The following is a 26,101-nucleotide window of genomic DNA, read 5'->3' on the forward strand; positions in this document are numbered from 1 at the left end:
AGTTATAGTGAGATACTGGGAACCAGAAAATAGGAAAAGAAAGAATTCAGAGAAAAGATATTCTAAAAACCTTTACGTTTCTACTGAAGAGGTCGGCATACCTGAATGTAAAACCCAACATAACACGTGGCAGGCTAGAATGCAGTGGTACTTTGGAAATGTTTCCCGGTTTTACAGTTTGCCAAAAGAAAAATGAAAGACCAGCAATTGCTTCCACAATACTGCTTCATGATCGAATGAGATACGCCTTGTCAATCAGACATTAGAAATACACACTAATTAGTGTATCAGTATGAAATGTTTATTTTAATCTGAAATTGCTCAAATGAAGTATGTGGGGAAAAAAAACTAAACTCATTGAAAACACAAGCTAAAGCAATCTAAAAATGAAAACTCCCTACAGAGCAGACGAAAAAAAGCAAGTGACTTAAAAAACTGCTGTGTCAAGTCTTGGCATAGTTGAAAAAGCAAGATAATATATCATGTAGGATTGTAATCACATTGGTATCTGCTGGGTAACAAATCCCCCACTGGATGTGAATGGAGAAATATATCTATATTGCAAAACACAAGTTCAATCTAAAAGGTGGACTATAGTGCTGGAAATGCTACTGGGAATCTGTTTTTCTTGTGGGTTTTTTTGATTTCTGTTTCTTGTTTGGATCAAAGTATGTGGTCAGCTGCGGTCTTTCTGCCACAATATAGTGACAATTCTGGTATACAACTATTATATTAGACATTCTTACACAACAGATTCCATCACTTTCCCACAAAGAAACTATTCCAGAGTCTCATTCAGACAGTTTTCCATTAAAAAAACCTAGAATTTATGGAATCTATCTTTTAGAAGGAACATGAGAAAAATTATCTTCATAAGCACAGAAGTGGACAGATGCTGAAGTTAAACTCTGTCAGGCCTCCTTGCTGACACAAATCAACACACCTCCACTGGAATCACAGGCTTTCAGGTGACTAGTCCATTAACGACTATACAATACAAAAGAGATGACTTAAATGTAACAAATTCTATAAATTAAAGAAGGGTTTCTAGAATTTCAGTTCTATAGCATATGGCTATCTTGCACTAACTTCATTTGAAACTTTAAAATGTGGATAATTCAGCTTAACAAATGTACAGCAGTTCTTTTATTTTTATAAGAGTAACAGTATCAAATAAACCTGCTGTGAAGGAAATTGTAGAAAAACAAGAAAATCATACCAATCACACAGGAACAAGGAAGAAGAGGGGATTTTTGTTTTTCAGTTCATCCATTAAGAGCTCTAATTTTGTCATTAACTAATTCCAGTGCCTGACAAACACTCAATGTGCTTTCTGTTTTCTAATGATTCATTTTTCTCTATTTATTCAAGTGACATAAAATAATGCTTCGATCTCATCCTGCCATCTCCTTTATCAAACACAAGCAGCCAGTAGCATCTCTCTTCTGCAGAAAGTAGAATTCCTTTGATATTTAAGGAGGCGACGAGCAGAAGTTTGTGACTCCTAAACAGTACGTGGATCTATACTGTGACCCACTGGTTGGCACTTGGATTTTAGATTATTATCTTCTTTTGCTCTCAGCTTAGATGAAATCTTTGCATAAGTGATGTGGGTTCAGTAATGCAATAACCACCCCATCACGCAATGGTAAAATATTTTTCTTGCCTTTTTAAGAACCCTGTGGAAAAACACATAACTAAATCCAATGATGAACACTTTTTAAACTTCAAATTGAAGCAAGATTAGGAAATTCTAGCTTCATAATGGCCCAAGCAAAGTTAATTCTACCCATTTGTGTACATGCTATATATTCTTTATCTATAGGATTTTATGTTTCCCCTTTTTCCCCCCGAAGAATGTCCTGTTTGGTGCACTGAATGGGTACACTTGGGATCAAACTAATGCTGCACATAATCTGGAATTTCCTAATTTCTAGGTGCTTGACTTTGCAGGCTCAATAACGCTTTTTCATCTAGATGTCTTAAATATATAATTATTCAGATGGCTTGAATGTACTTTTTGCTTACAAAGTCTTTTTTCTGTTTACATATCATACTCTAGCCTAAATAAATGCTAAGACAAAGGCCAAGTTGGCTGGTAGCCCAGAATGTAGTTGTTACCAAATTGACAGGGACCACCTTAAATTCATTGAAATGTCTAAATATTGTATTTGAGTTATAACTACATTTTAAAAGGCGATCTTTACTGAAAGAAAAACGGAGTGACTTTAGAACAGCATAAACAAGTTGCTGGATGAAATGAGAATTGAATGGATTACGTCTGTCAAAGTATGGTCTGACTTACCACAGCTCTCCATTACTGTGAAACACCAAACACTTAAGGACAGGAAGTATCCTCATGTTACCATGTAAATAACTAATGGGTTTAGTTTATGTTAACAACTAACTTAGAAACTTCCAATAAAAAAAAAACACCGACCTAAAACATGGCTAAGAGTGTCTGAACCTTTTCCCCACAAGTAACTAATTCTCATAATTTTTAAGGTGACTTTTCCTTTTTCCTTAGGGAATCTTACATAGAGCCTGATAAAATGTAAGGTAAATGTGAACACAGTAAAATTTAAAGATGGCCTGCGAAGGCAAATAAAATCAGTACTTTTTCCAATCTACTGACGATCTGAAAGGTACAAGGTTTAGTTTAAAGCTTTCTTCTACTTGTTTCCTTTTTGCTTTTAAAACTTTTGGAGTATCAAAGTCTTGTCTTGCTTTTATACATAAGAGTGTTGGAGGATAAGAAGGCTAGAATGGAAGCCCCCCTCAGTTCCCATCTGAAGCAGTAGGGTGATGAGCAATTAAAGATGAGATTTTTTTTTTTTTCTCCTGGCTTTTTGCCAGAGGTTTGAATTAAACATTTTAAAAACAGCAAAACAAAACGAGAGTTTTACATAGTCTGTTTAAAAATCCCTTTCCCCTCTCAAATGCCAGTTTCTTGTGACAGATGATGGATAGAGATGATGGCTTCATCTCTTTGCTTTTCCAGCTATCTATAAACTTCTAGTGAAAATCGGATAGACAAGACCTGATACATATATAAAATTAAACAAAACCTTTGCAGAAACCTTACATCTGCCTTTAAAAACTAAAGCAAGCTCTTCAGGCTCTCCTAATATGTCTTAAAAATATGTCAAAGGCAACATAGGTTTGTCTCCTTTTCAGGTCACTCTTTAGATCTAATCAGGATGTGACTATGGCAAGATAGCCAAACCCCAGTGACAAGAGCATGCCATATGAAAAGCACAAGATGTGTTGAAATTTAAAATCTACTAATGCTGACATTCTGGCCTTACTAGATATTAATAAAATTACAAGAGTGTGGGGTGAAGGTATTATACCTGGTCATGGCTGGCTTCAATGGAGCTTCCGATACCTTGGAAAGTCATCTGCACAGGAGACAGTGTCAAACAGGTCATACACTCTTTGCCATTTTGTCTATCACTGTAGTGTACCTATAACAGAATAACATACGTAATCTGCTAAACACCAGGTTTGTACAAGGGAGGCATGCTAAAATACTGTCCCTTTTCAACAAGTTTGTAAGAAGAATTCCAACCATTTACATTGAATTCATCTTTAATATAAAACGAGGAGTGTGTAAAATATTCTAGGTAGTCACATACTGAACTGGGGCCAAATTTTCTGATATGTCTGTTGGGCAGTTTTTCAAGTGCTGCACTCTTCAGTTTCTGAGACCTTTGAGACTGAATTCAAGACATTGTATCTATAAAATTATAAGAATCTAGTTTCAAGTGATAGTTTCCAGCCTAGATGTCACTTTTAACAGCATTTCATAGTTTAGTTTTAAAACATTCATGTAAATCACTACATCTCCAAAAACTTGGAAATAATAGTTCCAATTTTTCAACTGTAATGCCATTTCTACTAAAATTCACTAACTTTTTTTTTGTCATGGCTACGTAATGTTGTATATTTGAATTAGATTTTGTAATTAAATCTAAATGACAGATAAAATGGAGAAGAATTCACATTCCTCTTGAGATGTCTAGGCTATCCTTTTCTAAGAATCACTCATTCCCCACTGATGCCAAGATGTTCATGTTGAACCTGAATCTTGCATGAAATACAGAGGAAGATAGTGCTCCTACTTGAATTGTTTTCCTTGTCTTCAGGTTCCCTTCAGATTGTGTTTAAAACCTCTAAAGAAAGGATGGGTTTTAATGTTGAGACAAAATGAAATTAAATGTTGCCATTGTTTCATTATTAAGAACAGGTTGCCACTCATGCTGAATTGTTAAAATATTACAGTTCTCTGTGTAGCTCCTGGCTTCTAGACAGGCAGATCAAGCACTTTGTTCTACAGGAGAGGTGGAATTTAGTTTATGGTGGTAATTTACATTGGCTATGTGACCCCTGTCAGAAATGGAAAGAGAGATCAGCTCTGCTGGAGACAGACCTTTTATGTTAGTATCTATTTATAGCTGTATAACTCTCAGGCAAAAGTTACATGATAAAGCCTCATCTTGACATTTAGGCTACAAAATCAAACTTTATTATTTCTGAAGACAACTAGGAACTACATTAGAGTTATTCCTGTGGAAATGATTTAGTGACATATATGACACTTAATTGTACACGATGCATGCTGAATCCCCTGTGCCTAACTCCTTTTTGCCACAGGTGCAAATTGGGAATACTTCAGCTGAAGCAAAGCCAGCGCAAAAGTGGCTGAGTGAGAGGAAAACCCAGTCAGTGCTATATTTCAGAATTACTTTACTGACAACACATCGAAACAGTTTTGCTGTGGTCAAAAGTGAGATACAGAATGCAAAATTCTTGTACTATGTACAGAAAAATATTGATTTTGCTCAGCCGTTCTTAAAGCTTTCTGGATTATCCCTGTCTCTCTTCCTCTCAACCCCCACAATATGTGCCTACTAAATTGCTCGTGGCTCTCTGCCAGAAAAGCCATACTACTTACTTAGAAACCACAAGAGGCCCCTTCACATATACAATGGTTTAACTTTGATTAATCAAAAGAAGTACGAAGGTATGAAATTTGGCTTGCAAATATAAACTGAAGCTCTTTAAACGTCAGGGACTACTGTTATGACAAGGACTTATCGAGCTTCCACAACTGTGGTATTTGGTTGCAAGCTAGATATTCTGCTACATACGTGTTGTGGGAACGGGATGTGGAGAAATGAGGTAGAGAAGCTCAACAGGATGATTCTGTACTGCAAATATGACACAGCAAAAGGGGCAAAATCTGGTGACTGAGGAAAGTACCTGTCTTAGAGAACAAATGGAGAAACGGAAAAAATGGCATTTTCTGAACTGCACAGCATGTTTTTGTAGGCTTATTTTTAATGAGAATAATATGAGTAAGGTTACACTTCACTAATGTCCACCGGAATAAAGCAAGGTTAACAAGCAGAAAGAACAGGAGATATCCAGAGGAAAAAGTACTATTAGTATTACATGACATCATTATTTGCAATAGCAGATTTTATCCACACCCCTTTTAGAGTCTCATATTGAAATTGCAATAAATTCAGAATTTCAGTATCTTTCTAGGATTAACCTTCCCGAAAGAATTTCATGATGCACTTTTGGCCTCATCTGAATGTATCAAGGCCATAACTTTGTAATTTCTTAGACAACAGTCCCCTAATTCTCACTTGCCTCGTTAAAGCTCTTCAGTTGAACCAAAATAAACGCTTTCTATTTTAATGATATGAATAGTGATATAAAAACCAAAAGACTAGACTTCGAATGAGGGATAGAATAAAACTTTGTCCTTTCATGAAATCTCTCTGGTTCACAGATTTGTGCAGTCAGCAGAAACATTCAGATTTCTTCTACATTTAGCATGCCCATGTGCAATTTCCCAGTAATCCTGTTTTGTTATTTATCAGTCCAGCTGCTACGTTCTCAAACTCTCTATTTTATTCCTTTCATCTTCAAATTTGATCTATGAACCAAAGTTTGGGGTTTTTTGTCAACCAGAAGTATTAAGTATTTATCTATTTGAGCAGAACATCCAACACAGGCACTCAGAAAGACACGGTAGTAGTCATTAGCTACCAAATAGTCTGAATAGCAGCAGATGCTTTTAGGTTTTCCGGCCAGCAGTATTTTGCAAATATTTCAGTTTATATGTTCATTCTATTATGACTAAGTATGGGAGGAACCTAAATGTCTATAAAACTGATTTAAGAATATCATATCATCTAAGGCAGGGGGAACATAAAGGCACAGCAAATACTTGATTCAGTATCTGCAATCAAGGAATGGTGACTGAAGGTTGGCCAAGTGCTCCAACAGTGATTACATGGCCATTATTGAGATTCATGACGACAATAATACTTTTCTAAGTTCCTCAGTGCCTCAAGAGTCAAGAGTGCTTAACTACAGCTCATCCTGGCAATAACTCTGTCAGGCAGGTAAGGACACTTTGTGGACAGACGTTAAATGACTCATCCAAATTCACTCGGCACTGGCAGGAGTGAATGGCAGTGCTGGGACTATAACCCGTCATTAAGGCCTCTGGTCTAACCACAATTGGTCATTTTCTCTTTCTATATATTATGGAGGTAAAAATAAAAGAGTTATGAAAATAATTTCTATCTATGTCCAGACATAATTTTCAGGCTTAAATCTTTTGCTATTAAGGGACACTCACAAATTACCTCCATGCATTTTAAGGATTTAAACAGCAATGAAATTTTAGTCATTAAATTTCAGAATGTTTTATTCAGATAACACATAAGCAGAGATTTTTATAGAACAGCATTAGGATCTGGTTAGGAAATAATGGTCAGCACTCTGATGTCTGTAGTAAGAGTTGTGCAAGTTTCTGAGTAAAATGCAAGACTCCAGCCTCAGACTAATATGAGTGATTTACACGTAATTCTCCTCCAAGGTACGTCTGCACAGCACAAAGCAGTGCCACAACAACGAGATCCTGGCAATAACTCTAAATGAGCCTGCTCATTTATTGGAAAAAGCATACAGCACTGCTAGCTTTTCTCCTGGGTAACTACATACATGGAGTATGTGAGATAAATCATGTATAACCAGCTCAGGAATCCCAAACACAGCACTCTGTTGTGCTGTGTGAGGCAGGACATGAAGCTCCATGTGTAAAACACAATGTGCATCTCGGGCACCAAAATAATGAAATAAATCCTAGAAGTAATTTTTTCCCAAGCTCATGCATGTATGCTTTCATGTTCAATATTCTCAGGAGATGCAACTGTATATCCTTTTCAGAGATTACTTCAGTCAGGAACAAGCTGCACGGTATGAGCATGTATGGAGGGGTACTACTAACTGGTGTATGTATATAGAAATGTATGCGAAGGTCTGAAACCATTTGAAAACTATGTTGAAATTTGGCCCCTGTTTTTAATATTTTAAATTGCTGAAGAGATGCGAATATTTTGATGGACATTTATAGCTTCACATAAAGGAAGATACAAGATGAATGTTTGCAATGTTACAACGGAATATGGAATGGCATAGTCAAAATTCTCAACCTTCTATGTTATTTTATAAAGGAAAAACTAAATTACACCGCATAAAACTGCCTAAGAAATTACATTTAAGGTTACTTTTAGCATAACGCTGCTCCAAAAGCAGGAAATTTCCCATTTCTTTCATATTTATATAAAGATGTCTCTTGAATCTAGCTTTACTATAATACTCTTCCCTATGTGCAAGTGTTCTGATAGAAACTGTAAAGGATTTGTCTTGCCATAAACTACTCTAACCCATAGCTAATTTGCATAAATTATTCTGTAAATACAATGTCCTAACTTGAGGCACGGGAGAGTCTGCTGGTCTTCAGCGAGCACTTCTGCATTTGAACATCCAGTCTTTTGGATGAACAAGGGCTATGGTTTACTGATTCACAACTGAGGAAGGTGAGAGACCTGTTATACTACTACATAATAGTTAAGTTTAACTATAGCATACTAAACTACTGTTAGAACGAGCTAACTGCGCATTAACAGACTGAAGGGAGCAAAAATAAAGGCTACTGTTTTCACACACTGCTGCTTAGGTGTTCACAGTTCGAAACACAACTTCTGTCTAGCCAAACACTTTATTCCTTGAACACTTATTAACTTAAAAAAATAATATGAATTACGAAAAAAAAAAGAAGTCATCTGTGACACTGGAGTTCGTATTTCCAAACCAAAAACTATTCTGAGTCAAAGCATCAGCAGGAGTCTTAGAATGCTAGACAGAAATAAACTAGGTAATAAAATGCCATTATGTTCAGCAACGCACAAATCTTCTGGATTGACAATCCTGAACTATTTTGTTAGAACAAAGGATGGTATTCCTTTAAATCTGTCCCTTAAAGGGAAAGCACTCAATTTAGTCCTGGATTTACTGAGTAACTTCCAAGATTTTACATAGGTTGCTCTGGATTTACAGCGACAAGCAAACCAGGATCGGCTCACAGATCAGATGTTAAAGTAGTAATTTTGACTTGGACAAAAGTCTCATGAAATATTTTTCTTCCTTTAGCTTCCTGGTGAAATGCTTGCCTTTTCCATATTAGTCTTTTATCTTCCTCTTTCTGTTGCTCATCTACCGTTAGTCATGTCATCTACTAAAAAAAAAATTAAACAATCCTGTTTGAATTCAGACTCTGATTCATGCACATTTATTGGTGAAGAAATACTCCTGGCACGACAATAAATTAAATATACTTGCTCATTTCAACTGTTTTCTGAAAGCCAATATTAGGAGCTTTCACAGTATAGTATTCTAGACCTTAAAAGCGTGAATCCTTGTATTATCCATAGAGGTTTCCTAACAAAAAACAGATTAGTCTCTTCAGACATGGAGCAGCATGAGAGAGATTCTGAATGCCACTTTGCATTCTTACTACCTGTTTTACAGTTCCATGTATTTCATTTGTGACAGTAGAACAGGAGTGCGGTAAAAAAAAAAAAAAGAGAAATTGGGGGAAAAATCCCATTGTATGAACAATGTCTTTTACGAGAAGTTGAAGCATAGAATAAATACAAAAAACAAGACTGAGATGAAAAAAAAAATTGTCCCAGATGAAAAAATAAGTCATACAATAGAAAATTTTTTTAAAAATCAGAAAAAAAAGCATTGAATCAAACTGTTTCCTGCAACACTGGAGTTCCTTGATGTAGTGAGATTACTAAATATAGTATTTTACTAATCTCAGCAGGGAGTTGGCTAACTGCATGCCCGTCAGATGTTTTTAATGGTCACCCCCCGTGGAACAAATCTAAGGAGCGCATGAAAAACACCCACATTTAAAAAAGCCCCCTTGCTAGATCATTAAGGAAAGATAAAGGCCTGTATATTTGGATGTGATATATAACACAATCATTGTGTCAAGAAAACATACGTTTGATTAGCGCGCCTCAGGTTCATCAATCGCTGTGTCTGCTTCACAGCAGTGGGCAAAGTTTCCACTGCAGCTACTGCACAGAAGGGTAAAGATACTCGGTAGCTTAAAGACTGACAGTTCAGCAGTAAATCTTGAGCTATTCCAACATGCTCCTCTCTTACAGAGTTTGAATAGCGGCTGTATCGTAGCCTTAAATCTTCATTAAAATACGGTCCTAGGGTTCAGACTAAGAAATAAATCATTACTGTACTGTAAATAGGTAACAACAAGCAGATTAAAGGCACTGTCACAGGTTACTGCGGTGGTATTTTACGTTCCTGACTACAGTAAGGCAGACACTTGACATCTATAACAACAGGTGAAGTACAAATAAGAGTGAAAAAGCTTAGTTGATACAGTTCCCAAAAAGAATATATAAAATATCTGCTACATGCAAAAGACGTTTATCATCTGAGGCAAAGAAGGTTGTACGTCTATTTTTTTCATGCTATTTAGAGATCCTCTGAATGCAGAGCTCCCGTTTCAGTGATGCAGGAGATCTGAAAAGTTTGGCCATATATTAGGGTCAGTCAAGCGAGAGAGACCCAGCTCCATCCTACCTCTGGATGTGATGTTTGGCTCTAAGAGAAAATTAGCTAACACCACTGCTGTCACAGCAGCATCCAGGATAATCAGTACAGTAAGGCATTTACTGTTTGTCTTCCATCTGTTAAATCTTAACCCAGGTACGTATTTATAAAGACAGTGCTCCTGTGGAGCAGAGGCAAAGCGAGCAACAATATTTTCAATGGGCGGCATTCAAGGGTGCAGAGAGACCTGTCTGGTAGGGAAGCTGAAATCAGGAGATGGGACATGGCTTTCTATAAAAAAAAAATCATACTTATGTTGAAGAGCACCTTGCTACCCTGTTCACTTTCTCTATTCTATAACTAAGATATGTATTATTTTGTAGATACAGTGGAGAGCAGATTAACTACAGTGATCTAAAATACTGAATACAATCTTCCCCCCAGAAATAAAGAAGAAAAGCGTGATAAAAAAAATAATAAATTAATTGTTCAGAAATTAAGGCACTACAAAATAATATAAGTTATACCTGACACGGTTTTTGCAGAAACAACTCGTCTGCCTCTGATCCATTCACCCACAATTATTCAGGTAAATACTGTATTTTCAGGGAGAGGAGCTGAAATTAATTTTATAATTCACAGTCAAAGGAAATAAGAAAAACTGGCAACTCTGGGATCTCCTATTTTCATCACATGGCCTAAAAAAAGGAGAGAGGTGACAGAGTTTGTGTTCTGCTAATAAAGTAGATCGAGGACGAGCATGGTACGGAGCGTTTGTGGAGGAGCCTGTGTCTTGAGTATCATCCTGAACAACCAACTAAAAGGAGAGAGGAATTTGGTTAGTTTTGAGGGAGAAAATAGTTCAGGTTTAAAATGACTTTCAAGTAAAAGCATCAACGGAAATATGTTTTCGTGTACACTCTTTTTCATTATGAGGGTTGTCACCGGAGTGAAGAGTGAAGCAAGCATTAACTGTTCTCTCTTTACAAACTGCACGTGAGCCCCAAACGCTGCATTAATGAAGAGGGAACAGGATCACTGTGAAATTGTGAGTACAAAACTGGTGCCTGAAGCTGCTGAAAAGTCTGATGCTGATATGGACACCGGTTTTGTGCACTAACCTAGATATAGGGCAGTATGGGGAAAGAACCACCCTCCTTTAATTAAAACAAGAAACAATCATTTCACTTCTGAAAGTTATCCTGCTTCATTGTGCTCCTAATTCTGAACAAGACTGAAGGAGACGACAGCCAAAAATGAAACCCTCAGCTTCAAGTCACAATGAGAGGAACAAACTGTAACCCGTCTCTTTTCTCCTTCACCTTTTCAGGTGGTTTCTCTTTTCAAGGGTTTTGCTCGAGAGCTGAGTTCCCTTATCATAATTAAAGGTAAATCCCAGTCTGCTATGAATTCACCATTGCACCTTCACATTTTTGCCAGCTGAAACTTCCAGTCTTTCAAAGTTTTGGCTGTATTCCAAGCCAAGGTCTGTAGCTAAGTTATCAAGTCATGTTAGGATTTACTTAGATTTTGGCAGGGAACGCAGCCCGGTGCGTTTAGTGCTGGCTGCAGTGTTTTGAAAGATCTCGACAGCTTTTAAACTTTCTCATATGTAAACTCCCTAAATTCTAAAATTGGTTATGAAAATACCACATTTTTTCCATGGACCAAGTTACCTGCAGGGATACGCAGGAGGATTTTAATGGTTATTTGCAAGATATAGAGGAGAAAAGCTAAAATGTTACCAAGGTGACGTCCACACCCCACCGGGGGACTCATGCAAAGCCATTAGCCAGTTATTCTCCATTTACCTTCTTTCCTTTCAGAAACTGAAACAAAAAAGCAGCACCTGGCTGTTTCTGGAGGCGAGAAGAGTAAAACTTCAGCATCACTTGAACAAAGGGCTTTCTTCCTTGTAAGAGGGAGAGAGGTAACGATGGCCAGAATAGAGGCAAACTAGTTTAGACAGATTTCTGGCCAGAATCCAGGTAGTTGGAGACCTCGTGTCAGAAAATTTACTGCCCCTTGTAGCTAGATATACGTTTGTTTTCCTAATTCTGCATGCTCTTAAATTAATTCAGAAACATTCTTCCTGCAGCAAATATTACCTCCTGCAGTATGCTCTGTGAATGAAGATGCTAGGTTTCCAAACTTACATATCTTTCCTTACAGAAACTGATACACCAATGATTCTTATGTGGATTTTTTTTGTTGTTTTACAGAATGACTACCACTATTTTGACTTCCTTTGAGGTCAAAGACAGGGCAATATGGACTAGATGGCCTGTAGTCAGCAGAAACATTTCTGAAACAAATGGAAAGTAATAACACCACTTCTTGTAGATCTACTCTGGGTCACTGCCATCAACTTGGTACTGCCTACCTTCTCTCTGAAGTTAGTTGATTAAAAAAACCCTTATAAAACAGAAGGCAATGAAGTCCAGGTGCTTTGATTTTCACATGAAGCTCTCTCTAGAACAATTCTTGTTATCAGCTTGTTCTATTTTATCTCTTCCCTCTATTTCACATTCCCAACATGTTTTCTTACTTTTGGCTACTCATGTGTAAATTAGGGTTTGGAGACCTTGAAGCTTTTACCTACATAACATAGCCATTTGATTTCAAGTTGATTTTCAGTGCAGTAGGACATCTGCAAGTTTCTGAGAGCCAGGCAAGTACTCTCAGTTAACAGATTGCCTGGTGGTGTGCAAATCACAGATGCCACTAGAATTATCAATAAAATCCTGACTCGCTGCCTTGCTTGGAGGAAACTTCTTTCCCTGATAATCCGTATTACCTTTACAACAAAAATAGCAGCGAGCTGTCTTGAATAAATGGGGAAGTTCTGTAGCAAACAACCTGATAAAGAAGTGTCAGTTTTCTTCAGAGCACAAAGACGGTAAGCTCACACGGATAAAAGGAGTTCTCCTATTTCCTGACTTCTGACCAGTGGTACGCAACTGTAAAGATGCCACTAAAGCTGTCGAAAGCTGTACTGGTTTTGGCTAGGATGGAGCTAATTTTCTTCACAGCAGCTTGTATGGTTCTATGTTTTGGACTTTAGATCCAAACAGCAGTGTTAGCATGTCCATGTTTTAGCTATTGCTGAGCAGCACTTACACAGCATCAACAAGGCCTTTTCTACTTCTCATGGTGCCCCACCAGTGGAGCAGGCTGTGGGTGGGCAAGAAGCTGGGAGAGGACACAGCTGGGACAGCTGACCCCAGCTGACCAAAGGGATACCCCACACCATATGATGTCATACTCAGCAATAAAAGCTGAGGGAAGATGGAGCGATGACATTTGTCTTCCCAAGTAACTACTATGCGTGATGGAGCCCTGCTTTCCTGGAGATGGCTGAAAATCTGCCTGTTCATGGGAAGGAGTGAACGAATTCCTTATTTTGCTTTGCCTGTGCACACAGTTTTACTTTACCTATTAAACTGTCTTTATCTCAGCCCAAGTTTTCGCACTTTTACCCTTCTCTCCCTGTTCTCTCCCTCATCCCACCAGGCAGGGTGAGAGAGTGGCTGGGTGAGGCTGAGCTGGCTGCCAGGGATAACCCGTAACAGTCCCTTCTGGCACCTGATGTGGGATATGAGGGGTTCAAGATAACAACAGATTTTATCAGAGTATGCTACACCAAATTCGTAGCTGTTGAGCTACTAATTGGCAGGCTCCTGCGCTTGCCACGGGGCTTTCTTGCTTCGCCGTATATTAGAGTCCAGTACTTGTTAGTGGCTGCTTTTTGCTTCTGGTGTTTCCTGTACTCCTTATCATCCTATTCTACTCTTCCTGGGAACACACCGATAACAGCAATGGGCTGGCAGATGGCCAGGGCGTTGCTGCTGCTCCTGTGCTGCTGTACTGGGCAGGCTGGAACTCAAGTCCAGGGGACCGCAACCGTGGATAAGTCCATGCCGGAGCCGGCGTATCCAGAAGCACATGTGGCCGTGGAGTAGCCCATGCCAGAGCAGGTACGTCCCTGAAAGAGCTGTGGCCCATGGGTAATGTCACACTGAGCAGGTACACCCCTAAGGGACAGTGGCCTGTGGATGAGGCCATGCTGGAGAAGGGGCAAGGGGAGGAGTTCATTGTAACGTTAAACGCTACAGCCTAGTCCAAAGAGACAAGAATGGGAGAATGTAACAGATATAACTCTTAGTTGTTGTAACCCATGATCTGAGGTGCACCTTATAGGAAGTACGACAAGCAAGAACTACCTAAATCAACAGAGGACAAGCCTCACAAGACGTAATAAAAGTGCATCAGTGGCCCAATCTGAGCTGACTTGGGTGCCAAATAACTCCACACAACACAACACCTCTCCTGTCCTCAGCAACTACTATTAGAGATGGAGCCCAAGTAACGGACTAAATGAATTCCATGGACATTTGTGGACTTTTTAAAGGGGTGGCCCATAAACTAAGGGAATGATATCTGTGTATACATCAAAGGACGGCAAGGACGGGGTGGTTAATGAGGATCTATCGGATAGCGTGGGACCTGAGCGTGATAGAAATGTTATGGAATAAGGCATGAAGAATATACTGATTTTGGCTGGGATGGAGTTACTTTTATTCAGAGCAGCTTGTATGGTATTGTGTTTTAGATTTGTGACCAAACCAGCATTGTTAGCACATCCATGTTTCAGTTATTGCTAAGCAGGGCTTACACAGCACCAAGGCCTAGAAAAGGCTTCTCATGCTGCCTCGCCAGCGAGTAGGCTGAGGGTGGGCAAGAAGCTGGGAGGGGACACAGCTGGGACAGCTGACCCCAACTGACCAATGGGATATCCCATACCATATGACATCCTGCCAAACAATAAACACAGGGGAAAAGAAGGAGGAAGGTGAGATGTTCAGAGTTCTCAGTCTGTCTTCCCAAGTAACCACTATGTGTGATGAAGCCCTGCTGAACACCTGCCTGATGATGAGAAGCAGTGTTTAATTTTGCTTGCACACACAGCTTTTGTCTTTATCTCAACCCACGAGTTTCGTCACTCTTGCCCTTCTGATTCTTTCCCTCATCCCACCAGGGGGGAGAGACCAAGCAGCTGTGTGAAGCTTAAGCTGCCCACTGGGGTTAACCCACAACAAAAGCCTGTAGTAATTTGAACATTAGGTAATACTTTGGTAATTGGTGAAAGTGCAAACTTCACACTAGGAAAAAAAAGGTATCCAGAAGAGACAGAAAGTGAGATAATGAGGACTTTGTCAACCATTTCTACAGGTGTTTATACTCCCTGTGGGTAAGAGACAAACATTGCTGTCGAGATTATTGTATGGCCACTCGAGCATGGCATAGTACAAACACACAGAAAGATAATACCCTTCTGCAGAAGGCCAGATTGCAATGCTTTCAGTGATGACAGAGCACAACATGATTCCACACATCATTTTACAGAAACCGATGTGACCAATGAGCAGGCACTTGACTATCACCCAAGGCACCAGGACAGGAACCAAAAGCCCAATTCCAGAGCTTGTTTTGCAGAAATAGATATTGATAACATACAGCAACACAGCCACTCTTGAGCTACCTCAAGGGGTTTCATGAATACTTATTTTAAAACATAAATTCCCACTGCCCTTTGAGTGTTAACATTAAGGTGAATCAGCTGATCACAGCTCCATCTGAGTCCAACTGTACACTACTATTTTAGGACCATTTCAATCCTGCTAGGAAAGAAGCTTCCAATGCCTTGGGGTGGGGGGTTCTAGATGCCTAGTTATATACATAGAATTATAGGAGGAGTTGACCCCAAATGTAGATGAAGCAATATATTCCTTAACAGCCTTATTTCAAAAATATTCTCTAACATTATTCTACAAACATTTCATTTTTTAATATCCTAATTTCTCTTGGTTTTTTGGACATAAGATCTTCTTCGAAGAAGCGTTTATAAGAAACAGTTGGTGATATAGTCTTCAAATCCATTTTACATTAACGATGCCAGGAAGACTGATGTTATAATTTCAAAAGCTTCCTTTAATTATCGTTCCTTTTTTCTAATTCGAACAAGAAATGAGACTTTTGTACTCCCCAGAACCAGCCCATTTGCTGAGATTTCAGTCCCAAGCTGACAGTGGCCACAAACCTTTCTGCAGCCAACACATTCAAGGACAGAACAGTATCATCTCAGTTTACATTCTAGTTTTTAGCACTTGCTATGCTCTCCCTCACTGGCTTTAGCTGGAGACTTGCTAAAACATATCTTTTGATTCATTCATCTGCAAGGAACTTGAAAATACACTTTCTCTGACAATTAACACTATAATTACAACTATATTGATAATAATAGATTCATACATAGAACCCTTACCCCCAAAACACAGTAAAACTTTACTTTTTTTTTTTTTTTTCTCCTCAAAAGCGATTTAGGGGAATCTGGGGAAAATCACATCAGCCATTCATGACTCACAAGAGATAGTTTGGTTTTTGTCCAGTTTACCATAGGTCAGCTCCACTTCACTCCTACATAAATGGTCACTTGAACACAATCACCACAAAATGATTAAACTTCTAACTACAATTTCTGTATCGCAAGCTCAGTAGACAACTACTGAGGAAGAGTGGAGGTGAAAGACATAGCGGAGGCCACTTTACGCAAAGCAGTGAGTCACGAGAAAGGCTGAAAGAAGCAAAGAGAAGTTGCTGCTTTCTATCCTGAGAGGGGAATGGAAATGAAAACAACAACAAAATAATGAAGATCAGCTGTTGTAAAAACTGGGACAGGACATTTGGGATGGGAAGGTAGTCTGTAGTCCATCAGAGACCTAGAGACAGGAAATGCCCACTGATTTTCTGGGAAACCACGGAAACTTCATTTTAACGTGCTGCTTCAAAGTCCTCTATTGAAGCTTTCACCTCCATCACAGCATTCTTGTTAGTCTGTTTTCATTTCTTCCCATCGGCCTCCTCAGCAGGGAGATTCTGCTGAGAATGAGACACAGTAATGAGCATTTCTCAGAATGCTTTCACCTTACTTCTACTCACCAGAACAATAAAAAAAGTCTCATAATTCCCTTTACTGTAGCTATTTGAATCTGAAGTCAAGGGAAAATTCTTGAGGTTTTTTTCCTGCTTGTTTTTCTCCCTAACCTTGCAATCCATACCAATGAACTCTTGCAAATTTTCAAAGCTAATTCAGAGATTTGTTTTCTGCAACAGCTCAAAAGACTGGTAAACATCTTGCTGTAGCCTTCCCCTTCATCATGGCTTCTTTGTGAACGTGACAAGTTTATGGAAAATTTTGAAGTGCAGTTCAGTTGTCCAAATCCCTAACTGGTGTGTAAATTTGTCACCTTCAGCGATACAAGAATTTGTATAAGCAAATGATCTGGTCTTAAGTTTACCAGTTCTAAGTTATACCGAAGATCATCAAAAAGAAATATCCTGTTGTGCTGGCAAAGACTAATGAAACTTCAATTGAAAAATGTCCTGCTTGCTGTGGGAAGAGAAAAAGATAGACTGAAAAGGGATAATATGTTGCTTTTACTAAGGTAAAAAACAGCTTCAGAGGTAAGTAAAAAGAAGGGAAATAGCTAATGTCAAGACTCCCGGGGAGCTCTTGCAAATTAAGTATTTATATCTCACTGGGTCATGTTATGAACAAGAACTAACGAAAGGAAAGCTGCTTCCATCTAGTGAAGTCCAGTGAATTTTAATTTAATTAAGTAAGCAACATTTCTTAATTGTGACCTGCTTTGGAAAAGAACTTTTGAATTGAAATTGTTATTTCAACTATCATTGAGTTAGCATGCTTGGGCACAAAATGTTAATGAAGAAAGATAAAGGCAATTGCATCAAAATTCAAGATGCAAAAGCTGTGATAACAACTTACATTTCAATTATTTTCTTCAAGCTTAACCCTGAATCTCTCTCTCATTCCACTGAATTCAAATCACATTAAAAATTTCCACTGAATTCAAATCCGATTTTCATGGCTTTGTCTACGAGATTTGCTGGAGAAAGGGTTTCAGGCCTAAACTCATCATAATTAAAAAGATCAAAAACTCTTTATCTACCACGAACACCGTCAACAAGTTCTGATAGCAAATTCAATACTGGTCGAAGAGAAGGAAACCTCAGGTAAACGCAGGGTTGGGATTCACAAACCTTCTCAAACTCAGGTGGGATGGCCGCGAAGGTCGCCCGCCACCGTTCATGTGGGACGCCGGGCGCCGGTTCTCCGGTGCTGCGCTCGTTGGCAGCTGCGGCTTAACCCAAGAGAGACCAGGAACGGCCACGGCTTGGCTGGAGCTACAGCCATAGGCTGGGTCTGAAGGAGACAGACCTGCCCCTCTTTGCTCCTCCTGCCAGTGACTGCATCCTTCAGTGGAAGCAGCAAGCAGACACTGCGGAAAGCAACGTCATCGCTCCCACAAGGATGACAACCCGCAGCATGCGAGGATGTGTTGGCACCAGACAGCACAGAACAGGGCGAAGTCTCAGAGGTGTGACTGACCTCAGGCAATGACCACGGCGCGACAGCCCGAATGTGTAACACACTCTGCAGGGCGCCCAGGCTGACAGGTGAACTGGAAGCCAGGTGTCTAACCTGCACAGGTGCTCATGGAAACCCCCAAGAAGCATCTACCTTTTTAGATGATTTTACACCTCTAAATGACTCGCTGTTAGCACCCACAGTGCCTGTGGCAATTTTGAGAATGGTATTTAGGTGCTTTTTAAAGTGTGACCTGCTCAAAGAGATCTGCAATTACATACAGATCAGACCAAAACTACAGCTCTTTCTTTGAAATTCACTGAGGGCTCAATTTCCCTGAAATTTTCCTCACATATGTATCTCAGTAGTGAGACCCAAGCACTCCTAGACTGATTTCCAAATCCAACCTCCGACAAAGCAAAGTGAGTGTCTGTTTTGTTTAAAGTCGCTGTAGGGGAAGGTTTGGGCTCAGTGTCAACCCTCATAAAAAGTGTGGAAATTTAGTTTAGGACCACCTCTGCCGACAATGCAAAACCATGTGTTGAAACGTAGGGTCTACAAGTGAGCCTGACTCTAGAGCCTCCTGCAAGACTTCTCCTGTGGGTGCGGTCACTCAGAAACGTAGGTCTTTGCTACTGCTCGGGGAAACGAGAAACATTTAGAAACGTCCAACAATAAAACATTTAAATCTATCCATGTATAAAAAGGCACAGTTAACCACTAAACAAATACGGTGGTGAGGAAAAAGACATAAATTGTGTAACCATTGCAATCAAAGAAATACATCATGTAGAAACCGTACCCTGTGTGAGGCTTCATTATGTAGCCACTATGGAGAAAAAGTTAAGATCTCTTGCCAGTGCAGCAAGCCAAGTACGGCTGCAGCCACGCACAGGCACTGACTGTGGGCACTCAATCATGGCTTTTTAAATTTTACGATCTTTGCTTCATGGAAACTCCAGGGGGAATTTCCTACTGGACTACCTGCAACTTGTGTTTTGCCTCAGTAAAAACTGGAGGCTCAAATTAGTCATGTGTAAACAGCTTCTCAAAATGTTTCCATTTAAACAAACTCTCTGAATAATTTACTGCACTTAAATGGTCAGCAAAAATAACTGTAACTTTCTTAATCTAGTTACAAAACAACGGTCAAAATACCACATAGTCACTCAAAAATAACAATTTTACCAGAGCTTAATTTTCCTTTAAACAATCTCCAGGCAAAGTCTGCAAAACAATTAACTGCTAGATCGCATTCATAAATATGAAGCAAGCACTAAAAATGCTTTATTCAGAGTTTGTAAAGGCTTGCTCAAAGTATTTGTGTTTAATTATCACTGGTAATTTGAAGCCTGAGCCTTGAAAGTATCCAAGCTAAACACCTGTTTTTTAGTGACATCGAACTGCCGCTTATCAATTACAAATATCTTTAGAATAATGAGCCATAAAACATAAAAATGTAATTTTTTAGTACTTTTCCATACATTGGTCCCAATAACTCTTAATATTAAGGGCTTACAATAGAACACGACTGAGGTCATATACAAACAGTTTAGAAGAATTTAAATTAAATAATCACACTTTAAAGACACGTCCCCTGCAGCTAAAGAACTTCGAAAAAAACATTCAGATAAGCAAATAACATTTTTTTACATTTACAAATGAAACATCATATGAGTATTTATTGATTTTTTTAAAAATTCAAAAATACATTGTAACAGAACAGAATGCATACGTTCTTCAACAAAAGACAAAACTATGGTTATCATCTGGACCAGAATACAAATACATGCTAACAATTTAAAAATCATTTTGGGTCATTCAGGAAACATGAAACAAGCTAGCTGTTTGCAAATGCAGTAGTTTTCTACTTGGTAAATGTGCCTGAGAAAGTTAACCTGTAAAGAAATCGGCTTTTAAACACAAAGAGCTTTCTAGGCTGAAATGGTGAAGAGACCTGTGATATGCACCTGACAGGCCACTGAGCCATTTCCCACAGAGATACTGTTCACTGCTCCACCTCGGCTCAGCCACTCAGCAGTGGCAGAGTTTCACATCAATACCAGGCTTATTCAAGCAAGGTGTTAAAAAGCATGCTAAGATGATGTAAAACCATCAGTTACATACACAGCAGATAGATGTTAATAATGGAGATCCTCTACCAAAGTCCTTGGTTTGTATCAGGGCCAAGTAAAAAGTAGTAGTCTAGTTTATGGATGAAATATAATATTTTTTTGGCTCAAGGTTCTACACAAGCATCTAGAATCAAAGCATGAAAAAAAAAACAGGACAAACACAACTAATCATTTTACAGTAACCACATACTGTAAGCAAGTAGGAATCAAAACTAACATAAATTGTGCATCGGTTCTATGAAAATAAAGTGTTACTAGTAGACACAAGAAATCTGACAAGAGTGAAAGCGAGCAGTGAAAACTTCATGGATTGAATTTCTTTTCATTGGAATTCATCTGTTTCTACTGCAGGCAGGTAACAAATGGAACTCAGGAAAACTGAATTCCTATTAGCAGCTTAACTCTACTATGGTGAGGCTTAAACTTTGACTGTTTCTTGCATTAAGAGACATTCAAACTAATGAATCCAAAATGACATTTTAAAAATGAAGACCAAAAGAAAGCTGAGTGTACAGTTTACACAGAAATGGTGTTAGGTCAAATCCACAACTGGTGATATCTGATGTACGCAAATGTAATTTAACTATGCTGCTTATGCCAACGGAACATCTGACACTATTTCTCAAATTCTAGCAGCCTCTTTCAAATCAGTTCCAACAACTGCATACTTTGTAAATTACACAGGCTTTGACGAAAAAAATCATTATCAGGCATGCAGAAATTCTAACAGAAACCTCCCATTTCCAGAATTTGGTTACATGATCAAATTACATATGCTAGAACACAGGAAACCAACTTTTCAAATGAAACAAATTCACAACTCTGAAAAGGAAAAAAAAACAAAACAAAACAAAACAGAAACCTACGACAGGAAAAAGTTTTTCTACATAGCTGGTCCTATCCTCCGATGGTGCAACACAGTAAAATGCGCTACTATCCATATATGTGTGTAATTTTGCATGTAATGGTGACTGAGAAGAGGCTTCCTTTCCCCATCTTCCACACTGCAGAAATGACTGGATGTACTACAGAGGCTGCCACTGTCATATGAAATGTAGGGTACTTGCGATGGCTGGGTACAGGTCATCAGTGCTGAAGGACTCGTGCTGACCCAGTGCAGTACACCTTACATTCTCTAGTACTGACTGTGATGTCAAAAACATTCTGCATTGCTCTGACACCAGGTCTGCTCCTAGGCTGCACCTTCTGAACAAAATGTTACTCTACAGGTTACGACTAATAGGTGTGGGGTGGGAAGCAGAGTAACAGCTTTAACGACCCGGCCCAGAAGACAAACGCAAAGTTAAGGGGATGCGTCAGCACCTTCTGGATCAAAGTCAAAGAGAAACCAAGGCCAGAGCAGTATATGTAAAACTTCTGATGCCAAGAGGTGAAGACTCTCAAAGAAGTGCAAGTAAAAAGCATAATTTAAGCCTGTAATTATTTAAGCAGAATAAACAGAGGAGAGAAAGATGGCCTGCAGTAAGGTGAATGGAAGGAAGAAAGGAACAAAAAAAGAGAAGGAGGGACAAGTATATTGGTGCAAGGCTGTATCTCCTGGACCCAGAAACTGCCTTGGACACCAGCTAATTTTACAAGATAAGTTACATGCATGCCCACATTCAAGAGGGCAAGAGTGAAACCTTGATGGCAATGCTATGATTCTGGCTGAAGAGCTTCATTTTCCCCCTCCCATACCTGAAAGCCTTGAATCCTTGCCAAATACTCCAGCTGTTTTGAAGGCTGCACTGCAGAACAGGGGGAAGCAGGAGATACTCCTTTTAGACCTATGGCTTCAGCAGTTGGGGACGTTCCGTTCATGAGAAGTTCCCTGGCAATCGTAGCTGTGCTATTTGTGGTAGGAGATATGCTGAAGAAAGAGCTAGAAGTCTGGCTCATTTCTTTGGGTGACAGATAGCTTACAGTGGTACCAGGGGCTGATTTGTTGCGGCTTGCTTCCATCTCTTGATAAACATCAGGAGAGAGATGGAGTATTCCCTTTGGTGCTGAAAGCAAAAGCAAAGATCATTCTCATTACTCTAGAACGGGTTTGACATGTAGACTGTTTTCATTTACACACTTTGCAGTCGAAAACAAAGCAAGCATTTAAAAGCAGTATCTCTTTTCCCCAGGAACTGTAAATGATATTCCACAATTTATTTAGAAACAAAGCAGATCTGACATGCCCCTCTTCTTCCTCTTCCCCCACTCTTTTTAAGAAGGTACAAACCTGGACATCAAAACTTTGGCTAGGACAGAATACACAACATGAACAAATAAAGGTCTGGAGATCTACAAACCACGAGGAACAGCTGCTACTTCCAAATAGCAACATGATCGTTATTTCACTACAGCCTTCTGCCTCCTACCTGAAACAACGATTTAGGCTGTTACTTCACAAATAATTTAAACTATCCTATGTCAGCATGTCGCCGCCAGAAGCCGGTCTTTTCTCTGCCACCTACAGCTGCTGTTTGCACTCTCCAGCTGCTCTATTGCTTGTGCCAGCACCAGCACCTGTAGGACCACGCAGTGATGCTCATGAGGACGAGCTGGCGGAGGCAAAGGAAGGGCAGGACAGCTTCTTGCGGTAGCAGCACTGCCTCAAGCGCTGGCTTACAGTGTTTGCTGAATTACAACGGCAGCCTGTGCTTAAATAACCTTAAATTGCCCTGCAGCCACATCATTACTGTGTTAATGACTCTCATGTGACTGACTGCTCTTCAGTGAAGAGGAACTTATTTATTTATTTAGCTGCACCTATGGCATCCTATAGTTTGTAAATAGCTGCTTGCCTTGGACAAGGAAAGCACATACGTGTCATCGTTAATAACAACAGGAGTTAGGGTAAACATTAAAAAAATCTAAATGCATTTATGTGAATTACTTTTAAACATTTCCAGTGACACGTAAATTAGGGATGATTTGTCTACATTTCAAAATTTTTTAATATATTTTCAGAAAACATCTCAACCCTAAACCTTGCTGAAAACAGGAGTATATACTTGATCAGTTTTGCTGATATTCTTGTGCACAGAAATGTGCAGAATGAAGGCTGAAGTTTGCTAGTTTTCATATACAATGAAGCGTTTGTTGGAAACATGAGTGCTCAGTTTGCTGATATAAGAGGAAAACCTCTTATTATTAATAAATTGAAAAATGTGCTTCAACTGTGTAATTTCACATTAATAGCATACTTTAATTTTCTAGCATATATCTGAAAATAACATGGGTGAACCTGAGCCATACGGCCTTTCATGCTAGGGATGATAAACCTGTTTGTTAACTGATTTACTCATCCCAAGAGAAATCAAAGGGTTCAATGCTTAATTCATTTGCAGTACAGATTAAATTCATCTCAGAATGTAGAATAAATTCAAGGAAGAGAAGAAAATTAATTTCCAGCTACCTAGAAAGGATTCCTCTAATCCTAGTAGCACAAGTAGTATTTTTAAACAAAACGTCTACCACAAGGAGTGGACTCGAAAAATATTACCAGTAATTAATATCCTCAGTTTCAACGACATGGCAAAAATTGAACTTCCTCACTGCTGATTCAGCAAACTGCTTACAGGTGAATCTTTTAATCGATTTACTCACACATTTGGCTTTGAAATTAATATTACTTTCAGAAAGCTGGAACATCAGCTTATATCATTCACACAGACACATCTGTTATTCACCTGATTGCTCTCCCCACCTACCTTCATGGGGCTGGGGAGCCTGGCTGGACCTTCAACTCCAACTTTAAAGGTGTTTTACCCAGTCTTACAACTGGCTCCAAAGCCAGCGGACCCTGCGCTGAACTCTAGATGTAAGTACAAATTCGAGAAAATGCTACTGGGAAAGATGGAGGACAGGGTTCCTAAAATTTCTTTTTCTCCATTTGAGACAAATCAGAATGTAACTTTATAGGTAACAACAACTGTGTAAACATGCAGCGTTATTTTACAGTGCATAATCACTATATAATAGAGTGATTATATACTGGTTTTGTGAGGCTGTAATCTCCAAAGGCTATCACTGCTCATATTTTTTAATAGTCTTATACAAGAGACAGCATGAATGAAAATTAAAATAGATAATAGAGATACTGATAGCTGACGTTAGGTTACAAAACCAAACAGCAATAATAATATTGAGTGTCAGGTGTTCACCACCTCCTAAGACCTGCCCACTGTAAATCTGATTTCCTACAAATATCTGAGAAACAGAAATGAAAATTGAACAAAAGGTAAAACAATATACTTGTTTAGAAAGAATACATTAGCTCCCCCAAATCAATTTTAGAAAAACATAGTAGAACGTTAACTTAAAAAAAGTTTAAAGAAGTTTAAAAGCAAGTCCAGTGCTGCAGATGTCTGTTCCATTGATGTAATATTACTTAAAACAAACATTTTACATGCTTTCTCAGCCATTTCACTGTTTTTACATGATCCACCCAAATATCTAACTGCTGTCTGGAACAATGGTTTGGAATACTTCCAGATTACTAAGCTTTCTAAATGTTAAAATAACTAATATGCAGCATATGATGAATAAAAAGATATTGAGCAGAGTATAGCAAATGCTCCTAAAGTACTGACTTTACTCTAATGGTGATGTTAAATTAATAATAGTACTTTTACACCTATGCAACACCATTCTACTAAAGACTTCAAAGTGCTTTATAAGCAATAATTAATTTAAATCATACATTGGCTCTGAGAGGCAGATATTATATTACCATCATTGATTATCTCTGGAAACAAAGTAATGTAATATTCCAGACATTACATTAATATAGTTGCAAGCTATTAACTTTTTATATTCAGGGCCTATGTTTCATGAAGCTTCTTACAAACTTGTTTTAAAAAGCCAATAAAAACTTGGTCTCCGAAAACTTCTATCAAGCATATATTAATTCATTATCTATATTTAATGTATAATTGAGGACTTTTTGAAATATCATTCCTCACTGTTGTCTGCTTACTTCAACTCTGTTGAACTGTAGAAGACTGTACAGATATAACAGTTTAGTTCCAGTAGTAAAGATGTTATCACAAGACAAGAAGTAGGACATTAACAGAGGAGTAAATATAAGAACAAAAGAACTCTTCAGAAATTACCTTAATTAGTCTTCAAACAAGCACTTCAAAAAAAACTCACGGGAGAAACAAATACTACCCTCTAACACCTTTATGCATTGCAGGAGAACATCTCTTGGTGAATATTTTCATATTTTTGCTAGTCTTTCAGCTAAAAAAAAAAAAAAAATTGGGATTTTTGTGTCCACTAAATATTTATCCCATACTAACTTCATCATACTCCAAAGGTAGCATCACAATTATTAGGAGTCACAGGATCTATAATACTACCATTTAGATGAACAACATTACACCTTCTGCTGCACATTAACTTAGAGGTACATTCACAAAACATGTTAAAATAATTTCCATTCATATTATTTAAACCTGTGGGCAAATGTGCGACGAAAACATGCAGGCTAGCTATGCAATGTAATCACTAACATTTGAAAAACATCTCTTATTCATCCTTGGCGGTAATTGCTAGCAGTCTCTCACAG

At 38.6% G+C, this 26,101-nt stretch overlaps 1 protein-coding gene across 1 annotated transcript in view; it reads right to left on the reverse strand.

Annotated features, from left to right (window-relative positions):
- STAU2 (staufen double-stranded RNA binding protein 2) overlaps window positions 1–26,101 on the reverse strand; it is a 175,912-nt gene that overhangs the window by 63,260 nt on the left and 86,551 nt on the right. Inside the window, exons 12-13 of the mRNA XM_086608697.1 lie at window positions 22,234–22,541; window positions 3,354–3,467 (exon numbers count right to left, since the gene is read on the reverse strand). Of these exons, the coding sequence (XP_086464823.1) occupies window positions 3,354–3,467; window positions 22,234–22,541 (422 nt within the window). The remainder of the gene's footprint in view (window positions 1–3,353; window positions 3,468–22,233; window positions 22,542–26,101) is intronic.

The sequence above is a fragment of the Tauraco erythrolophus genome, chromosome 3, assembly GCF_009769465.1.
Source record: "Tauraco erythrolophus isolate bTauEry1 chromosome 3, bTauEry1.pri, whole genome shotgun sequence".
In the NCBI taxonomy this organism is placed as follows: Eukaryota; Metazoa; Chordata; class Aves; order Musophagiformes; family Musophagidae; genus Tauraco; species Tauraco erythrolophus.